The sequence below is a fragment of the Cornus florida genome, unplaced genomic scaffold (genome assembly GCF_030987335.1).
Source record: "Cornus florida cultivar Cherokee Brave unplaced genomic scaffold, ASM3098733v1 CherokeeBrave_3.0.0_Hap2_Chr02, whole genome shotgun sequence".
Lineage (NCBI taxonomy): Eukaryota > Viridiplantae > Streptophyta > Magnoliopsida > Cornales > Cornaceae > Cornus > Cornus florida.
Genome location: NW_026775572.1, coordinates 6,098,021 through 6,115,013, shown reverse-complemented (window position 1 = coordinate 6,115,013; position 16,993 = coordinate 6,098,021). Strand labels below are relative to the sequence as shown.

At 36.2% G+C, this 16,993-nt stretch overlaps 2 protein-coding genes across 3 annotated transcripts; one reads left to right on the top strand and one right to left on the bottom strand.

Annotated features, from left to right (window-relative positions):
- Positions 1–27: 27 nt before the first annotated feature.
- Positions 28–3,718, top strand: LOC132293311 (uncharacterized). Its single transcript, XM_059790745.1, has one exon. The coding sequence runs from the start codon at positions 268–270 to the stop codon at positions 3,640–3,642; it is 3,375 nt and encodes a 1,124-aa protein (XP_059646728.1). The 5' UTR covers positions 28–267; the 3' UTR covers positions 3,643–3,718.
- Positions 3,719–6,429: 2,711 nt separating this feature from the next.
- LOC132293310 (serine/threonine-protein kinase D6PKL2-like) lies at positions 6,430–15,323 on the bottom strand. 2 transcript variants are annotated; one of them, XM_059790744.1, is made up of 4 exons: positions 15,146–15,323; positions 14,362–14,533; positions 11,425–13,708; positions 6,430–7,439 (listed from the first exon to the last, which is right to left on the bottom strand). In XM_059790744.1, the coding sequence occupies exons 3-4, from the start codon at positions 13,476–13,478 to the stop codon at positions 6,593–6,595; spliced, it is 2,901 nt and encodes a 966-aa protein (XP_059646727.1). In that variant the 5' UTR covers positions 13,479–13,708; positions 14,362–14,533; positions 15,146–15,323; the 3' UTR covers positions 6,430–6,592. The 2 variants fall into 2 exon arrangements, with proteins under 2 accessions (XP_059646727.1, XP_059646726.1); XM_059790743.1 differs by lacking the exon at positions 14,362–14,533.
- Between the last annotated feature and the right edge of the window lie 1,670 nt (positions 15,324–16,993).

Sequence of the window (16,993 nt, the reverse complement as noted above, 5' to 3'; positions counted from 1 at the left end):
CTAACCGTTAGATGTAAATCTTCTTGTCCCACACAACATGGAGCGGTTCTCTTTCTCCTCCCGCCCCTCTCACTTTCTATATATGTCTACTATATGTAACTATACTTCGTCCTTTTCACGATTGAACATCGCAAACCCTAACTAAAACCTCCTATCTCTATAACATCAGAAGAAATCCCTTCTTTCTCTCTCTCTCTCTCTCTCTCTAAATTGCCCTAACCTTTCTCTCCTATCCCTGATTTGTATATTTAGATTTTGTATAAGCCAATGGATGTATCAGATCCGGATGAGGCATTACCTGCAAATAAAGATCGTTCGAGTGAAGTAGAAGAAGAAGCCCAAGAAGCGACATCTTCGGTGACAACAGCTTCGAGCGGAGATAATTCTGATTATGATTCCATTCTTGATATTTCCGGCAGAAGCTTGGATTTTCCGGTGTCTAATGGCGCAGAGGAATCGATGATGATCAAGGGGTTGTATGTGTATAAGAATGTATTCAATTTGCTTCCGCGGTGGCTGGGCAGCCAGGAGGGGTTGAAGACGCTGAAATTCTTTGCCAATGAGGTTAGTATTTTTCCTGCGGAGTTTGGGAAGTTGGTTGATCAGTTGGAATGCTTGCAGGTTAAGATATCCTCCTTGGGTTTGACTGGTTTGCCTTTGCACAAGCTGAAAGGTTTGAAGGAGCTTGAGCTTTGTAATTTGCCTCCTCGTCCATCGGCTTTTCCACTACTCAGTGAAATTGCTTGCCTCAAGTGCTTGACAAAGCTTGCTGTTTGTCACTTCTCTATCAGATTCCTTCCTCCAGAAATTGGGTGCCTTAAGAATTTGGAGTGCCTCGATGTTTCATTCAATAAGTTGAGGAGTTTACCAACTGAGATAACTAATCTGAGTGTTTTGATATCCCTGAAGGTTGCTAATAACAAATTGGTGAAACTACCTTCAAGTCTGTCAGCTCTGCAAAAATTAGAGAACTTGGACCTGTCAAATAATAGGTTGACATCCTTGGGGTGTGTTGAACTTGGTTCAATGCATAATCTTCAGAAATTAAACCTTGAGAACAATAAGCTTCTCAGCTGTTGTCAAATACAAATACCCTCATGGATAAGCTGCAATTTTGAGGGAAATGGGAAAGACGCGTCCAACGATGAAGAATTCATTCATTCTTCAGTCGAAATGGACGTGGTTGACGGTGCCACTCGGGAAATTTACAACAGCCCTCGAAATAGATCTCACTCTGCTTCATCAAGATCCTCATCAAACAGTAGATGTTTTGCATCAAAGAGGCGACGCAAGGGGTGGAAACGAAGGTATTATTTGCAAGAGAGAGTTCATCAACAACATTTGAACAGCAATAAGAAGTGGAAAGGTGAGAATTCCGCTGAGATATTGACTCAAAAGACGCAAGAGAAATGCAAATCAGGAAAACATCCTGTAGGTGCTGACATTGATAATAAAGATTTATTTCCTGGGGAAGATGCTGGAGAAAATTTGCTTATCAGTGTTGAGGATGATGAAATCAGTTTGAAAAAGGAGTATGATGTAGAAAATTGCAGCTCATGTGTCACGTTTGACTCTGTTGAAGTGTGTAAAGACAGAAAAAATGATTGTATGGGGCATGAAGCATCATCCCTAAACTCTGGTTTGAATTCTGCTGATGTGCAAGGGGAAGGCTCATCTTCGGAATTATCTAATTGCAATAATCCAAAGTCGTCAAAAAGGCATCCTGATAGGGATTTTGATAATCCCAAACCAAGCAAATATAGGAGACCAACTGACGATGATCACTCTGCAGATCTGTCTTGCAAATATAGTAACACATCATTCTGTAGCATTGAGGACCATCTCCCAGATGGCTTCTATGATGCAGGACGAGACCGCCCGTTCATGCCACTGGAATTTTATGATCAAAATCTACACATGGACTCCTCGTCCTCGCGTGAAGTCATTCTTGTGGACAGGAAAAGAGATGAGGATTTAGATGCCATTGCATTATGTGCTCAAGCATTCATATTTCATTTTAAGCAGATTAATGGTTCCTACATTGATAATTTTCAGATTGCATCATTGCTTGCTCTTTTTGTATCTGATCACTTTGGAGGGAGTGATAAAAGTGCAACAATTGAGAAGACAAGAAAAGCTGTATCCGGTTCAAACTACCGGAAGCCTTTTGTGTGTACCTGCACAACTGGAAACAGCGACAGTATTAGGAAATCCTCAAAAGCAGCAGAAGATATTGTTTTCTTTGATCTGTGTGAGAAATCTCTTGAGTGTATAAAAACAAGGCGGAATTCAATGGTAGTTCCTATTGGGACTCTGCAGTTTGGTGTGTGTAGACATAGAGCCTTGCTTTTGAAGTACTTGTGTGACCGGATGGAGCTTCGGGTACCTTGTGAACTTGTTAGGGGCTATTTGGATTTTTCACCGCATGCCTGGAATATAGTTGTCATCAAGAAGGGGGATTCATTGGTACGTATGATAGTTGATGCGTGTCGTCCCCATGATATAAGACAGGAGACAGATCCAGAATATTTTTGCAGGTACATTCCTCTTGGCCGGATTAATGTTCCTCTTACTGGTCCAAGTTGTTACTTTCCTTCGAATTCTCTCTCTGCATGTGATAAAATTGGCAGAACTGCTTCTAGTACTCTTTTCCGCTGCAATATTGGATCGGTTGAGGCTGCAATGAAGTTGCATACTTTAGAAGTTTGTGGGACTACTTCTGTAGATGAAATCAAGAAATTTGAGTACAGGTGTTTGGGGGAAGTAAGAATTTTAAGTGCTTTGAAGAAGCATTCCTGTATTGTGGAAATTTATGGTCATCAGATATCTTCCAAATGGGATGATGGGAAGCCAGCAGAGCATCGTATATTACAGTCTGCCATCTTGATGGAGTACATCAAAGGGGGCTCCTTGAAGAATTATATAGAGAAGCTATCAAGAGCTGGTGAGAAGCATCTCCCACCTGGGTTGGCATTGTGTATTGCTAGAGATGTCGCGTTTGCTTTGTCAGAGCTGCATTCTAAACACATTATTCATCGTGACATTAAGAGTGACAACATTTTGATTGATCTCGATAGGAAGAGAGCTGATGGATATTCACCTGTTGTCAAGCTCTGTGATTTTGATATGGCAGTTCCCCTTCACTCTTCATTGCATACATGTTGTATTGCTCATACTGGAATACCTCCACCTGATGTTTGTGTTGGAACACCGCCATGGATGGCTCCTGAGGTGTTTCAGGCAATGGATAAACGCAACAAGTATGGGCTGGAAGTGGATATTTGGTCGTTTGGTTGTCTACTACTGGAATTGTTAACTCTGCAAATCCCTTATTCAGGGTTGCCAGAATCAAACATTCATCACCATCTTCACACAGGAAAACGGCCACAACTACCAGACGAGCTAGAAGCATTGGGTTCACTGGAGGAGCCTGCAGCAATGGCTCAATCTGACACTCAGCTGAAGGCCGGACCAGAGGCCGAACCGGATGATACTTTAAGATTTCTTGTTGATATGTTCCGTCAGTGTACTGAGGGGAATCCTACTGATCGTCCAACAGCTGAGAACCTCTACAATATGTTGGTTGCCCGAACCAGTTCTTTCACCAGTTCAACAAGTTTGGAACAAGAGGTTGTCCTTTAGATGTAAATCTGCTTCTTATTTGTATGAGAATTGATGTTCTATTATCCCATCCCTCGTCAGTCGTCACATTTGTTTCTGGCTTTATTTCAAAGTTTAATATGCTTAAATTACCAAAGCATATTAAAAAATTCAGGGTGCTTTGGTAATATTAATAAATAAAAAATTAAAAATCTTCTTTTTATTTGTACTGTATAAGATGACTTATAGGTCTCCCAGAACGCTATAGAAGAATATGAGTAATGGCTTTTTGATAAATTGATTTGATCACCAATTTAACAATTTTAGCGACTGGGTTTGAGCTTTGCTTAATAGGACTATTTTTATATGCTACATTATTTTCCAATAAATGAGTTCAATGATCCGAGAAACTAGGATAAACACAAATTAATTTGACTGACCCTACGTTTTATTACCTTTCACGTATGACCTTGAAACTGTTTTTTTAAGTAAAAAGATTGTTGTATGAATCCTCATGTTGTTTCAAAGTCGCATATGAAGATTGTCAACAATTTTATTAAGTTTCCAAGGTTGGAAGACGCTAAAAATGAAGAATTAGAGAAGGCATTTGCTTGTTATTATGGATGTATAGGCCATAACCAGTTAACCACAACAATAGAAAAGCATGAATTATTATATAGATTGAATTTGGCAGTCAAAAGAACAATTCCTAGCCATCAAGAGCAACCAAATGGAGGGAAAAATGGTCTATATGCCTGTTCTATTAAAAATATGTTTGATTTTGCAAATATGATAAGGAAAGAGGAAACTTAAAAGAGAGAAATCTTCAATTTTCGTCTTAATAATATTTCAAAATAATAATAATAGGAATCATGGAAAAGAAAATGATAGTAAAATGTAAACTAAAAATTTCTCCACTGCTCTTCCTCGTATTTTCTTTTTTCCCACGCCTGCCATGGTTACTAAACAAGGATAAGTCCATTGGCGTTGTCTTTTCTTTCCCTCACTAAATCCGCAAATCATAGGGTTAGTGAACTTGAGTACAGTAATCATCAATCATACAGGACGAACTTATTTGTATCAAAGGATAACCAACTTCACTACACTCTTGTTAACAGAATCTAGGTCAATAATGTAAGGGACTTTATTTAGGCAACAATTAATTATACAACAGAAGATATCCTTTCACATCCACATGAAACGCCTATACACATGATAAGAGCCTATGTATCTAACCATCACCTGTACTGCAATAATTTGTAATGGAACGCATTATTACATGGTCCTGGCCAATCACATGAAGCCGCATAAGCAAAAAGTTGACACAATTGCATACATGGCTACATGTGATTGGCCAGGACCATTCAATCCTTTCTTCACATGCTCACAGAAAAAGAGAGTATACTTGCATTACTTTTAGCAATGTAAGATAATATGGTCCTCTTCCACCCATATGATCTCTGGGAACAAGCAAAGAAGTTAAAAGAGAACATACAAAGCTAGCAAAGAAACAAAACTACCTCGGCCGGGGGGAAATATACACGATCTGGTGGGATAAAAAGGGATTCTGAACAAAATTAAAACAAAGGGGGAACTGGATGGGGGCGAAGGTACAGGATTGAAACAGGAATGAGGAAACTTTTAAAACAACAATTAAATGATTAAGAATTTAAGATATATATATATATATATGCTAAGCAAAGAAGAACTTGAGATATCTACACAACTTTTTTTTTTCCGGCAACTGGGGGTCTCAAAACCAACATCCTGTGTCACCCCGTACCATTAGATCAACATGTCATCAGTAAAAAGTTCACCGTTCGTCAACAAAAACCTAGAAAATGACTTACTGTTGTGGAGCAATGTCTCTTCTTAGTAGTTCCCCGCAGACTACTTTTTCTTATTAGCGTATAAATTTTATGTATTTATTTGATTAGCCTACTAGTCAAAATCAAAACTCTAAAGACAGAACAAAAGACTCCCATATAAAGATATATTTCTATTTAAGGAATTTCCCATCTAAACACAATTGCATGTATAATATTTGGACTGTATGATATTGCCAGTTTTGTCCTCCTGTCATTTAATATATAATACAAATATTTTTGTTTTGTTTTAAAATTAAAGATGGAGATGCCCAACCATTTTGAGGAAAATCTAGTCACAGATTAACAAAAAAAAATACTCATCAATTGGGTTAGATTTGGATGGTTCTCCTATATTTGCAGAGTGATCTGCCCCTCATAAAGGTGACAAGAAGACACATGCAGATCTGAAGGCATAAATGCAGCAGGAAACACGAAACTGAAATTTACTACGCATATGATCTTCTAGGAATGCATTCATGCTTCTGAAAGAGGGGTAGATATAAAGCCTATGCAAGTAAAGCAAGCTATTGCCACAGGGATATTGCTTTTTACATGTCAAAGTGATCCACAAACAGCAACTTTAAGGATTCCATTTAGAATGAAGTGGCAGCAACATTTTCGAAAATCTAACCAACATTGATGAGCCCTTCTTTGAAAATGATGGGAAACTAACTCACCCCGTCATTTATGTATGTAATTTCTAGTTACTAATTCTATTTGTACAGAATGACCAACTATTTACAAGTATTTACTAAGAGATCGGAATGAGAAGGAAATTTTTTAAAATTCAAAATTTTGAATGCTTGCATGTGCATGGATGTGCTTGACAGGAGAGAGTTGTCGCCTACTGTTGCAGATTCAAAGCTATACAAAGAACAAACTATAACGTTTTAAATTCTAACCAGAAGCCAAACGTTTTATCAGCTCTCCTTATTGGGCATTTTAAAACATTTTATCAAGGTTATTATCAGCCAATGGTATTTTCCGATATCATAAACGATGGCATTCCACAATATTCTCAACCAAATTTACATTATATGCTAGAAATAAGTTACAACAAGGGAGGAGAGGTAAGGATTAATACCTAACATGAGAGCTTCTCTTCCGAAAAGAAGAGAATTTTGCTAGAACAACTCAAACTCCAGGTGCTCTCCTGTAGCCCTATACTCCAGAAACTTTCTCTCCTTTTCCTGAGTGGCCATGTTCAGAACCTCAAGATCACAGAACTCAGGTAGCTGCGGTGGAATAGCACAGCGAATCAGAGCCCAATTTAGGCCATTAAAAAATGGATGCTGCTTGATTTCAGCAGACCCTTTCTCCGATCCCAACCGATTCTCAGGCTCCTTTACTAGCAAGCTTGTGATGAGATCCCTTGCCTGGAAACTAACAAGGGGGATGTCTGGAAATTTGAGGCTTTGCAACACCACATTGGCTAAAGTTTCTTCATTACCAGAACCCTTAAAGGGTGTCTTACCATACAGAAGCTCATAGAGAAAGATGCCAAATGTCCACCAATCAACAGCACTTCCATGACCCTCTCCTTTGATGATCTCGGGGGCCAAATACTCATGGGTCCCGACAAAGGAATTGGAGCGTGCATCTGTTGGCTCAGCCACAAGCTGTGGCAACGATCTGGTCTGGGCTGCAAGGTCAGCTTTTAGCTTTCTTGATTTTGCAGTAGTCGGTAAAATCCTAGGGCTAAAGCATGGGACTTGACACGATGGTTCAATACAAAAAGGGTCAATGCAACTAGATCCGGTGCATGGACCTGACATCTTCGGGGGCTCCATATTTGACGAACATGATTTCAGGAGGGTGGGGTTCACAGTGCATCTAAGAGACAGGTCAAAATCTGTAAGCATGATGTGGCCGTCTTCTCTGACCAGAATGTTTTCTGGTTTCAAATCTCGGTAGACAACTCCAAGCATATGTAAATACTCCAAAGCAAGGAGGACTTCAGCAACGTAGAACCTGCAGATACAAGTTATGACAATATTTTGAAGATTGCATGATTGAGAAAAGGAAACAGCAAGTAAAATTTCAATATTCAATGAGTTTCTTTGAATACCAAACTTCTTTTAAATTTAATTTCTGGCATAAATTCTGATTATGGAAACAAGTCAACTTCCAGAGCAACTAGATTGAAGATTTTTAGAGCTCATATGTATACTGAGGTTTAATGTTAAGAGCAGATCAATTGGTCACAGTGTAATGGTAATGAGAATGTCAAATCAATTCATACATTATTAAATGCCCATTAGTGGCAAACATGGTTCCCTGTTTCTAACCAAGAGATGTAATTTCTGAACCTATAAACTTTTTGGACTTTTTTAAGTTATAAACTTTTTGGATTTTAAAGACACAACCATAGTTTGTGCTATTTTGAATCTAAAAGTGGAAATATAATTTGATTCTTGGCCTTTCCATGACTTTACTAGGATTGCAACTAAACAGAAAAATTGTATCAGTATAACTACAGGTAGTCAAATAATCATTGATGGTGCATTTGGACATAAAAATATCCTACCTCCGGAAAAAAAATTTAATAATTTGCTATATCAGGACTCTCGCAGTCTCTGGCCTAAGATTGAGTTTAAATCTTACTAAATTGATATCTAAAGCACAAATATAAGCTTGAAAGACAGTTTCTAAGTGAAGATGTGAAGAGAGAGAGAGACAGAGAGGAATATTTTTGGAAACCTAGGAAATGAACATGTTGTGACAGGTAGAAACTGTTCCGCTATAACAACAAACAATAGCGTATGGCATAACAGTCACAGGCCTCAGCAAGAGTACTACAAGCTGCAATTGCAACGAGACCTGCAATCACATGCATAGTGGCCACGAGAATCCATGACAGCCCACTAGTGCCCTCTAGTCTCTAGCAATATGTGAATTACAAAAGCCCTTTTCTCAGCCTTATTTCACCATTCTTTCTTCATTTTTCCCTACAAATCTTCTAATAACATGTGTTTTGTCTAGATATATGAAATTCAACAGCCACCCAAAAAATCAAAATTCAGGCTTAAATCTGAAATAAAGCTTTAAAAAGGTCAAATCTAAGAAAATCAAGGCAGGAGACCAGTTTTCACTCCATTCTGTTTCTACTTTTTTTCCCTTAATTGAGGTTGGATTCTTTATTTAAATCTAGATTACATACTTCAAGGCTCTATCAAGAATCAATAGAGACCAAGCTTGCATCTCTCATATCATTCTAAAGCTTAGATTAAGGTCAAATTTAAATAATTTTTTGAATATTTTTTGGATTTAGAGGAAGGAATGAAGCTTGATTACATATTTATTGTTTGTGATACTAACATGTATCAATTAGATCACTTTTGTATTAATCTTGAAGTTAATAAGTTATTAACTACTCAACTCAACTCAACAAAGCCTTTTTCCAACCACTTGGGGTAGGCTACATGAATCCTGATTTTCCATTACTCAACTCAAACCACAGATAAAGAATAATCATTCACCATTATCAATTTTATTTATTTGATTTTGAATTGAACACAATCATATCGTATATGATATGTGCAATAATTTGTAAAATGGGTAATGTTGTTCATTTATCTTATATTATGTACTTGTTTGACAAAGTTATTTTAAGAATATGTTTTATCGACTATATTTTTTGTTAATTTGGTGATTTCTAATTTTCAATTACATTAATGGCCATACAAATTATCAGAATATGAAAGAGAGAGAGAGATTTCCCATGGACAGCAATAAACCAGTACAAAGTTCATTATCAGCACCAAATCATATTTGTATGTTCAAAATATCCCAAGAAAGTCAATAAAAACATTACTATATCGACACAGTTAGAACATTTGTATGTGCTACTTTTTAGTAAATTTTGCTCCTTAACAAAATTATGCCTTCGGAGTCCATGATTCAATAATGTATGTCCATTATACTTGGCACCGACATTTAATACTAAAAACCAAACAATAGTTTAAAGGGCCAATTATTAATCAGGCCAACATATCAAAATAGTCTTTAGAGCATACGCAGAAGTTAGGAAGAGAAAACAACCCAAGGTCATACATAAACCCAATTAAAATGATCTATAAACTAAACACTCAAACCACACAAATCCACTCCCACCCCACCCAAAAAGAGAAATTGGGGGGGGGTTGGGGGGTTGGGTTGCGGAGGTGGGGAAGATTTACGAAACTCAAGGCTGAACTATAAAAGTCAGTCTTCAAAATCTCAAAGAACAATCCTATCTCATTTGCTTCTGAATCATGTACATGGAACCTTGTTATCTGTACCTTTTCCTTCTAAGTATTGTATTTATCAAATTTTCAAACCCAGCAATACAGGAACATGACTAAATATTCACATTCTAATATTCTTCTTTCTTCTATATGGTAAAATGGTGTCTTTATGTAATATAGTGTTTTCAAAATTTGAACTTCACTCATTTTGAGGCAATTATGTATACAAAAGAAACATAAGATAAATTTAGGTCCAATTATATAGAAAAATTGAATCATTGTTATATAATAAATTGAATGATTAAATATGTTTGTTAGAAGAATGTTCAACTAGTATGTTGGATACTTATCCTATATCCACACCCAAGTGTCATCTATCCATACATATAAAAGAGTACATGTAACATAGAGAAAAATAAGTGCATTTGGTAACAACAGTCAAAGTTTATATGAGAAACGGAAACCTCAATAAACAGATTTAGTGAGTTCATGATGGGGTGATGGTGGTGTCAGCTGAGAAGGTAGCAGAGTTGAGTTGTGATTGCAGCACCGGTGCTGCTATGTATACTGGTAGGGATAGAGGACACAAGGTAGTGTGATGGACCTGTTGTGATGGAAGTGTCATGGACGTGGCAGAGGTGATGGCATCAGTAAATAGTGGTAATTTCATAAAAGTGGGCACTACCAATTACCATTGTTTTATTTCAGATGACATAATATGATTCCCTCATTTATTTGTTTAATGCTTTCAGAAGTTTGTTTTCTCAAGAATTGGGATTCAGTAACTGGTGTTGTTTATAGCAAATAATTTGCCACGTTTTTTAAGTTTCAATTTTAAAAATAGAAAACATGTTATGTATTACAATCAGAGGGGCCACAACCTTTCTGATTGAGTAATAAGAGGAGGCTCAAAACAGAGAAAATGTTATGAACTACAATGAAAGAGGCCAAACCTTTTTGGATGAGTAATAACGAGGCTCTAATAGATTGTCAACATGACAAACTACCTAATAGATCCAACACAGTTCGAAGTCTCTTTTTCTTCATATGCTTTTCAACCATGTTCTTTTTAAGGAGATTCAGATTCCAACAACTTTTGATCTTGGAACTTCAAAGTAGAATGTGACAGCAGCTGAATAAATGAATAAAATCCCAAAACAATGGGACTGTTGATATATGAAATTATCTTCTTCTTTTTTAAATGATACATTAAATTATCTTCAACAAATATAACATTTGAATGGATTGGATAAGAATTTAAAAAATAATAATAATAATTTATTAGTACGAAAATCAAGCCAAATAAAAATTAAATATTTAAAGAATTCAAATTATCCCAAAGGATAAACATACAGATACTCCATCACAAACTACAAACACTGCACTAGTCGAATTATATACTTCACCCATTCTAGAAAAACTAATTTAAAGCTTTTAAAACATGTAGCATGTAGAATCTTGAAACCTTATTTCTATTTGATAGAATTTCAGTTTTAACTTTCATATGCATATATCATCATTTCCATGTTCATGATCAATTAGCATTTTATATAAAAAAAAGCAACAAATACCACCTAGTATGTGGTGAACTTTTAATAATCTAATTAGTGCCTTTGTATATCAATTTCTACTTTTTTTTGTTCAGTTTTTAAATATGCGTTTGACAGTACATAAGCTGAAAAAAATATGCAAGAACTGTCGTAAATGAACCTTTCATTTAAGTTTCCTACCTTGCTGCTTGTTCGGGAAAATATCTGTCAGGTTGCTTCTGCCGGAGGACGTGCAGATCTCCACCTGGACAATACTCCATAACTAAACATGAAAGATTATCTGACATGAACTGGGTATATAGTGTAGGAAGAAAAGGATGATCCAGCATTCTCAGTATTTCTCTTTCAGTTTGGGCCCTTGGCATCTTCTTTCTTCTCGCCAAGTATTCATTGTCCATGACCTTTATGGCAAATAGGCAGTTTGTTCCAATTAGTTCGGCAAGATATACTGTGCCAATATCTCCACAACCAAGCTTCTTTAAGAGATTAAAGTGCCTCAAGCTTAGATCTCCATGCTGCTTCCTAACATGGCGGATGGCTTCCCACCTTAAATCCTTCGACATGTGAGGTTTATTGCCACAACTAGACCCACTAAGGTTACTGTCTTCACTGATGCTAGTGCTAGTGCTATACTCACCAAGGCTACTTTTTGAACTTTGGGAGACTTCTCCTTTTTCTCCAGATTTTGAGTTCTTGTTAGCTTTTGTGACCACAGCTCTGCTTTTATTAAAGCCATTGGAAGTAAAGCCTGGTTTGGTGGCACAAGAGTTCACACTACTCAAACTGGTCTCGGCACCGAGACTTGCAGAGTTGGATGCTGGAGAATCTATACTGGAACCTTTCCTCTCATTTGTCAAAGAGCATTGGCATCTCTGGCAAATCAATTGAGTAGCATTAGTATCCAAGTCCCTATTAGTTTCCTTATTTGTATTAGAAATGGAGGCAGCAGAAGTCGAATCGTGCTTTAAAGTCTTCTTAACAATAGCCTTGTTCTTAACAACTGGCTTGACCAAACGGGCGTTCCTTGTTGATTTGCTTACCTTATTGGTGTTGATTACACTCGATGAAGAGGGAAGAGTTCGAAACCTTCCTTTATGCCTTGACTTTGATGCTGGGACTTTGTTCTCAAACCTAATTAAGGCAGGAATGTTCTTACCCGGCTTTAATATGTTATCACCAGTATCATGACAAGATAGAGAAGGAACCACTCTATGTTGTTCAACTTGTTCTTCCAATGCCAGCTCTGTCTTTGGTGTTTGACTGCAAGACTTTGTTGATGCAGGTACAATCTCATTTATCTTTGGTGTTAAACTCCGAACTTCAATTGACGCTGGTATATTTTCTGTTGGTGCGGATCCTGTTCCCTTTTCTGCTGTTGCCACAACAAATTGATGAGAAGAATGGGCACTTTGACTATGTGATGTCACTGTTTTCTTTTCTGCTGCTGCCACAACAAATCGAGGAGAAGAATAGGCACTTTGGCTAGATGGCCTCACTGTTCCCTTTTCTGCTGTTGCCACAACAAATCGAGGAGAAGAATGGGCACTTTGGCTAGATGGCCTCACTTTCTCCTTTTCTGCTGTTGCCCCAACAAATCGAGGAGAAGAATGGGCACTTTGGCTAAATGGCCTCGCTGTTCCCTTTTCTGCTGTTGCCCCAACAAATCGAGGAGCTTGAAGGTACGGAGGTATCTTTTCAGAAGGATTTGATGTGCTTTCTTCCGGCATTAGAGATCTTTCAGGTGCCACCCTCTTATGATCTTCCAGGGAAGCACTAGATTCACCAGCTTCAGTTGCAACAGACCTGTACAAACTCGTGATCATACCTGCTTCTGACACCCTAGGAGAACCTGCTGGCTTAGATAACCGTTTCATGGCAGCCAGTTCTGATGCCTGAGATATGCATAGCCCCCTTAGTGCCTGCTTCAAAGACACTGACTCAGAAAAGCCAAATGATGGTGAAGGAGGCACACCGATCTTAATGGGTTTCTTTGACGCATTTTTCCTTGAGGGGGCCGTGTCTGAAAGACCTGAACCCTTGGATGAGCCTTTGAGATTAATTGCCTCAAAAAGCTTATTGATATCATCTTCTAGAGAATTATCAGAACCCATTTTTGACAGAGGCTTCAGTTCTCTGTCATATGGTTTTGGTAGATGAATTCGTTTAGATTTTTCAACTGAATTCAGCTCTTCCCTTAATTCAACAATTTCACAAGTTCCAGGAAATGAACCCATCTCTTAGGTTTACAGTTAATAAATCTAGTTGGATATAGTAACACAAAAAGGTAGAACATAGCCTTTCAAGTTTATATTAATCCAATGGAGAGGAAACATTTTGGACACATCTGAACTCAGAGATGAATCACAGCACATGCACTCCAGACTCCAGAGTTCTCTTTGATTACACAGAAGTTCATTGACTCGTTCCACGACCTTTAATCATTTCAAGATGCACCATCCAACCCCTGAAATAATCACAAAGTTTCAGATAATCACTCTCTTGTCCCACCCCCACCCTATCTGGGAAAAAAAAAGGAGAGAATAACTAAGAGAAGAAAAATAGCAAAGCAGAAGAGATATATTTCATTAGAACTTCAAATGAAACAAGGGAATGAAACTCTTACTTAAAGGATAACGTTATGCATTAGCATGTTAAGAAGTTGGAATCCAAAAATCCTGTGTGTTGGTCCATTAGTGTGATGCCTAGTTGAGCCAGGCTCAACATCTTCTCACACCAGGATGCCAGATGAATAAGCAATGTAATTATGGATACCATACTCTTTGTTCGGATGCTATATGGGCATTAAACTAAGGAAAAGGAAGGGAATTTTTTAATTTTATGTTTTATGTTTTTCCGGTTCCGGATCAATGAATGAAAACCAATTTATTGTGTTAAATTGGGCTTCATGCAGTAAAAATTATAGGATCCAAAATTTTAATATTTCTTCCTTTTCTGACATTAATCAACAATATCATAGTAACAGTATCTGCTCAATCCAATACCGACTATTCAAAGAGCATTTTGCGATTAATAAGACATTTATGTTTTAACTACACATGTTATATAATTGAAGAATCGAAAAATAAATGCAAATGCAAGCACAGGTATCTGAATTACTTCCGATACTGGTTCTGCCTATACAAGTTTCTGGGAAGCTTTTACATTATTTGCTCAAAAGGGGCTCCACTAATTCAAACTCTTGTTCTAATGCTCGGCAGCCAGAGTAACAATGATCCCTTAAAATTGCAAGCACGGATAATTGAACTACTCAGTAAAGAAACTCATCCTTCTGTTGTGACGGGCAGTTGGTTTCAGATACAATGCAGGGAAAGAAAAACCAAATGTTAATTGATAGTATTACGAATTAATCTCAATTAAGAAAATAAATGATAATCAAATTATTTCATTTTTAAATATTTCTATAATGCATCATTAATCCACCAACGTAATCAAATCCATGTAAGCAAGTCCAAATCTAAAGCAGAAACATTGCAGATTTGGTTGCTCCAGGAAAATAAGAAAATAAAGTACTTGAAAATCAAATTCTTTTATCACACGGTAACCAATAAAACAAAAACATCAATTAAGCTAAGCCTTATATTCATTTTCCAATATCCTTTCCCTAACAGTAAAAAATACGATGCATATATAAATTATATGGATTAGTTCATCCATGAATCCATATCCAGTAAACACAGAACTGTGTGTAAATGTGCAGAAATATACACAGAAAGCTCAATTGAACCGAGAACAGAGGATGAAAGTTCGCAGAAGTAAAATTCCAGCAAAGCAAACATAGAGATTCGCATAAGATGAGTTCATAATAATAAAAAATAAAATAAAATGCGCGCACCACAACCAACAAAAGCTTAAAGATGAGATTGAGGTCAGAAAACAGAACCTGAAACGAAGTGTAGATTCAGTGATCTGGTATTCTGTATAATGGGAATAAATTGAAATGAGTTTACGGCAATGTTAAGCTGCGAAAACCCTAGTGAGGTTTCTGGACAATCGGTGGAGAGATGTCGGAAGAGAGAGAAAGTACCAACTACAAATCTGTATTTTTCACTGTTACACAGAGATTCGACTGTATTAGACGAGTGGGCTCCACCTGGTGGTAGTGGGTCCCGCAAAAGCAAACAATCAGGTTGATGGAGTGACTGATTTGAGTCTTTTGGATTCGAGTATTTTTTTTATTTTTATTATTGCGGTTGCGGGATAAGAACATCATTTCACACAGTCGGATCTGAATGATAGAATCGACGTGGACGCTGTGGACCCCAGTCTTCGACAACAACAACAGTAACTTCTAAAAAAGTACTGCAAACTGAAATTAATTACAAGATATTTTATCTGATTAGGCATGTAGATAATTACTAATATAAATCAACTTATATGATTAGAATTGGCAAAATTATTATTATTATAAATAAACTTTAACGCTAATCTTGTACAGTTATACTTTATCTCATTATTGTATGTGTTCTTTTCCTTGATATATATATATATATACTAGAAAAATCACGTGATGAGAAATGATTATTAATTTTTTTTCTTCCAGAAATTACTTTAGATTCTTTTTGCAATATAATGAAGAAATTGACAAAAAAAAAAAAAAAAAATGTATATCTAATATCTTAATATTAATAAACATGTTTATGTTTGTTAAATACTTAATTAAGTGATTTAATAATTAGAGACATATTGAATAGACTCATTAAGAAGAAGATGATAAATCATCAATAATGACATCAAGGAGCCGTAAAGCTCTTATCTAGCTAACTCGTGTCCCACTATTGCATAATCTGGAACATCAAACCAGTTAAAGACCTAAATTAACGTTCAATTGAAATTTTATGTCTTCAACAATCATGGATCAAATGTCTTAAGGGTAACTTTTCTCTTTGGAATAAACCAATTAATAATTAATAATTATTATTAATAATTATTTTTTAAAAAATGCTATCAAATTCAAATCACAAATTCTATTTCAAACTTTAAATAATAAAGTTAAAAAGTATCTCCATAAATACCAACAATAGAAAACGTAATTACTTACTCTAAAAGTCTTTGATATAATTATGTACATCAGTGAATTATGATGTAAGGTGTGCCGGCTAATTGTCAAGAACCTAAACACACGCCTGAGATCCTCCTAATTATATGCATGTGAATCTAACTCTTTAGTTATATCTAAATCTGTCACTTCACACTTGCATGCTAGGCATGAGAATTTTCTTCTTCTTTTTTTCCATAATCCAATTTTTTGTTAGAAGAGGTGTTATTTTGAATGTGAATGCAATTCCTTCATTGTTAAAACTTGGTATAAAACTTACATGGGCGTGAATTTTTTTCATTAATTATAATTAACTACACATGCCATGTCCAGAATTGTAAAATATGCAAACAATTTATATATACGGATAAAAATGGCACAACTGTTCACTTTGATAATGAAAGATATATTAGTGAATTTGTTATATCTACTATCATTTATTTTTATTGAAAAATAAAATTTCAATTCTAATTTCATTAGAGATGTGATTTAACTTAATTACGTAACCATCAACGTGAAGAACTAAGGAGAATAGGAAATTGGTTTAAAAGGTGTTTGAATTTAAAGCTAACTCTTTATCAACAATTTATCCAGTTTTAAAAAATATTAGTAATTTGTTTAGTTTAGAAGGATGTTAAAATGTATATAATACTTTCTTAAGTCCAATAGAAAGAGATATATATGTGTGTGTGT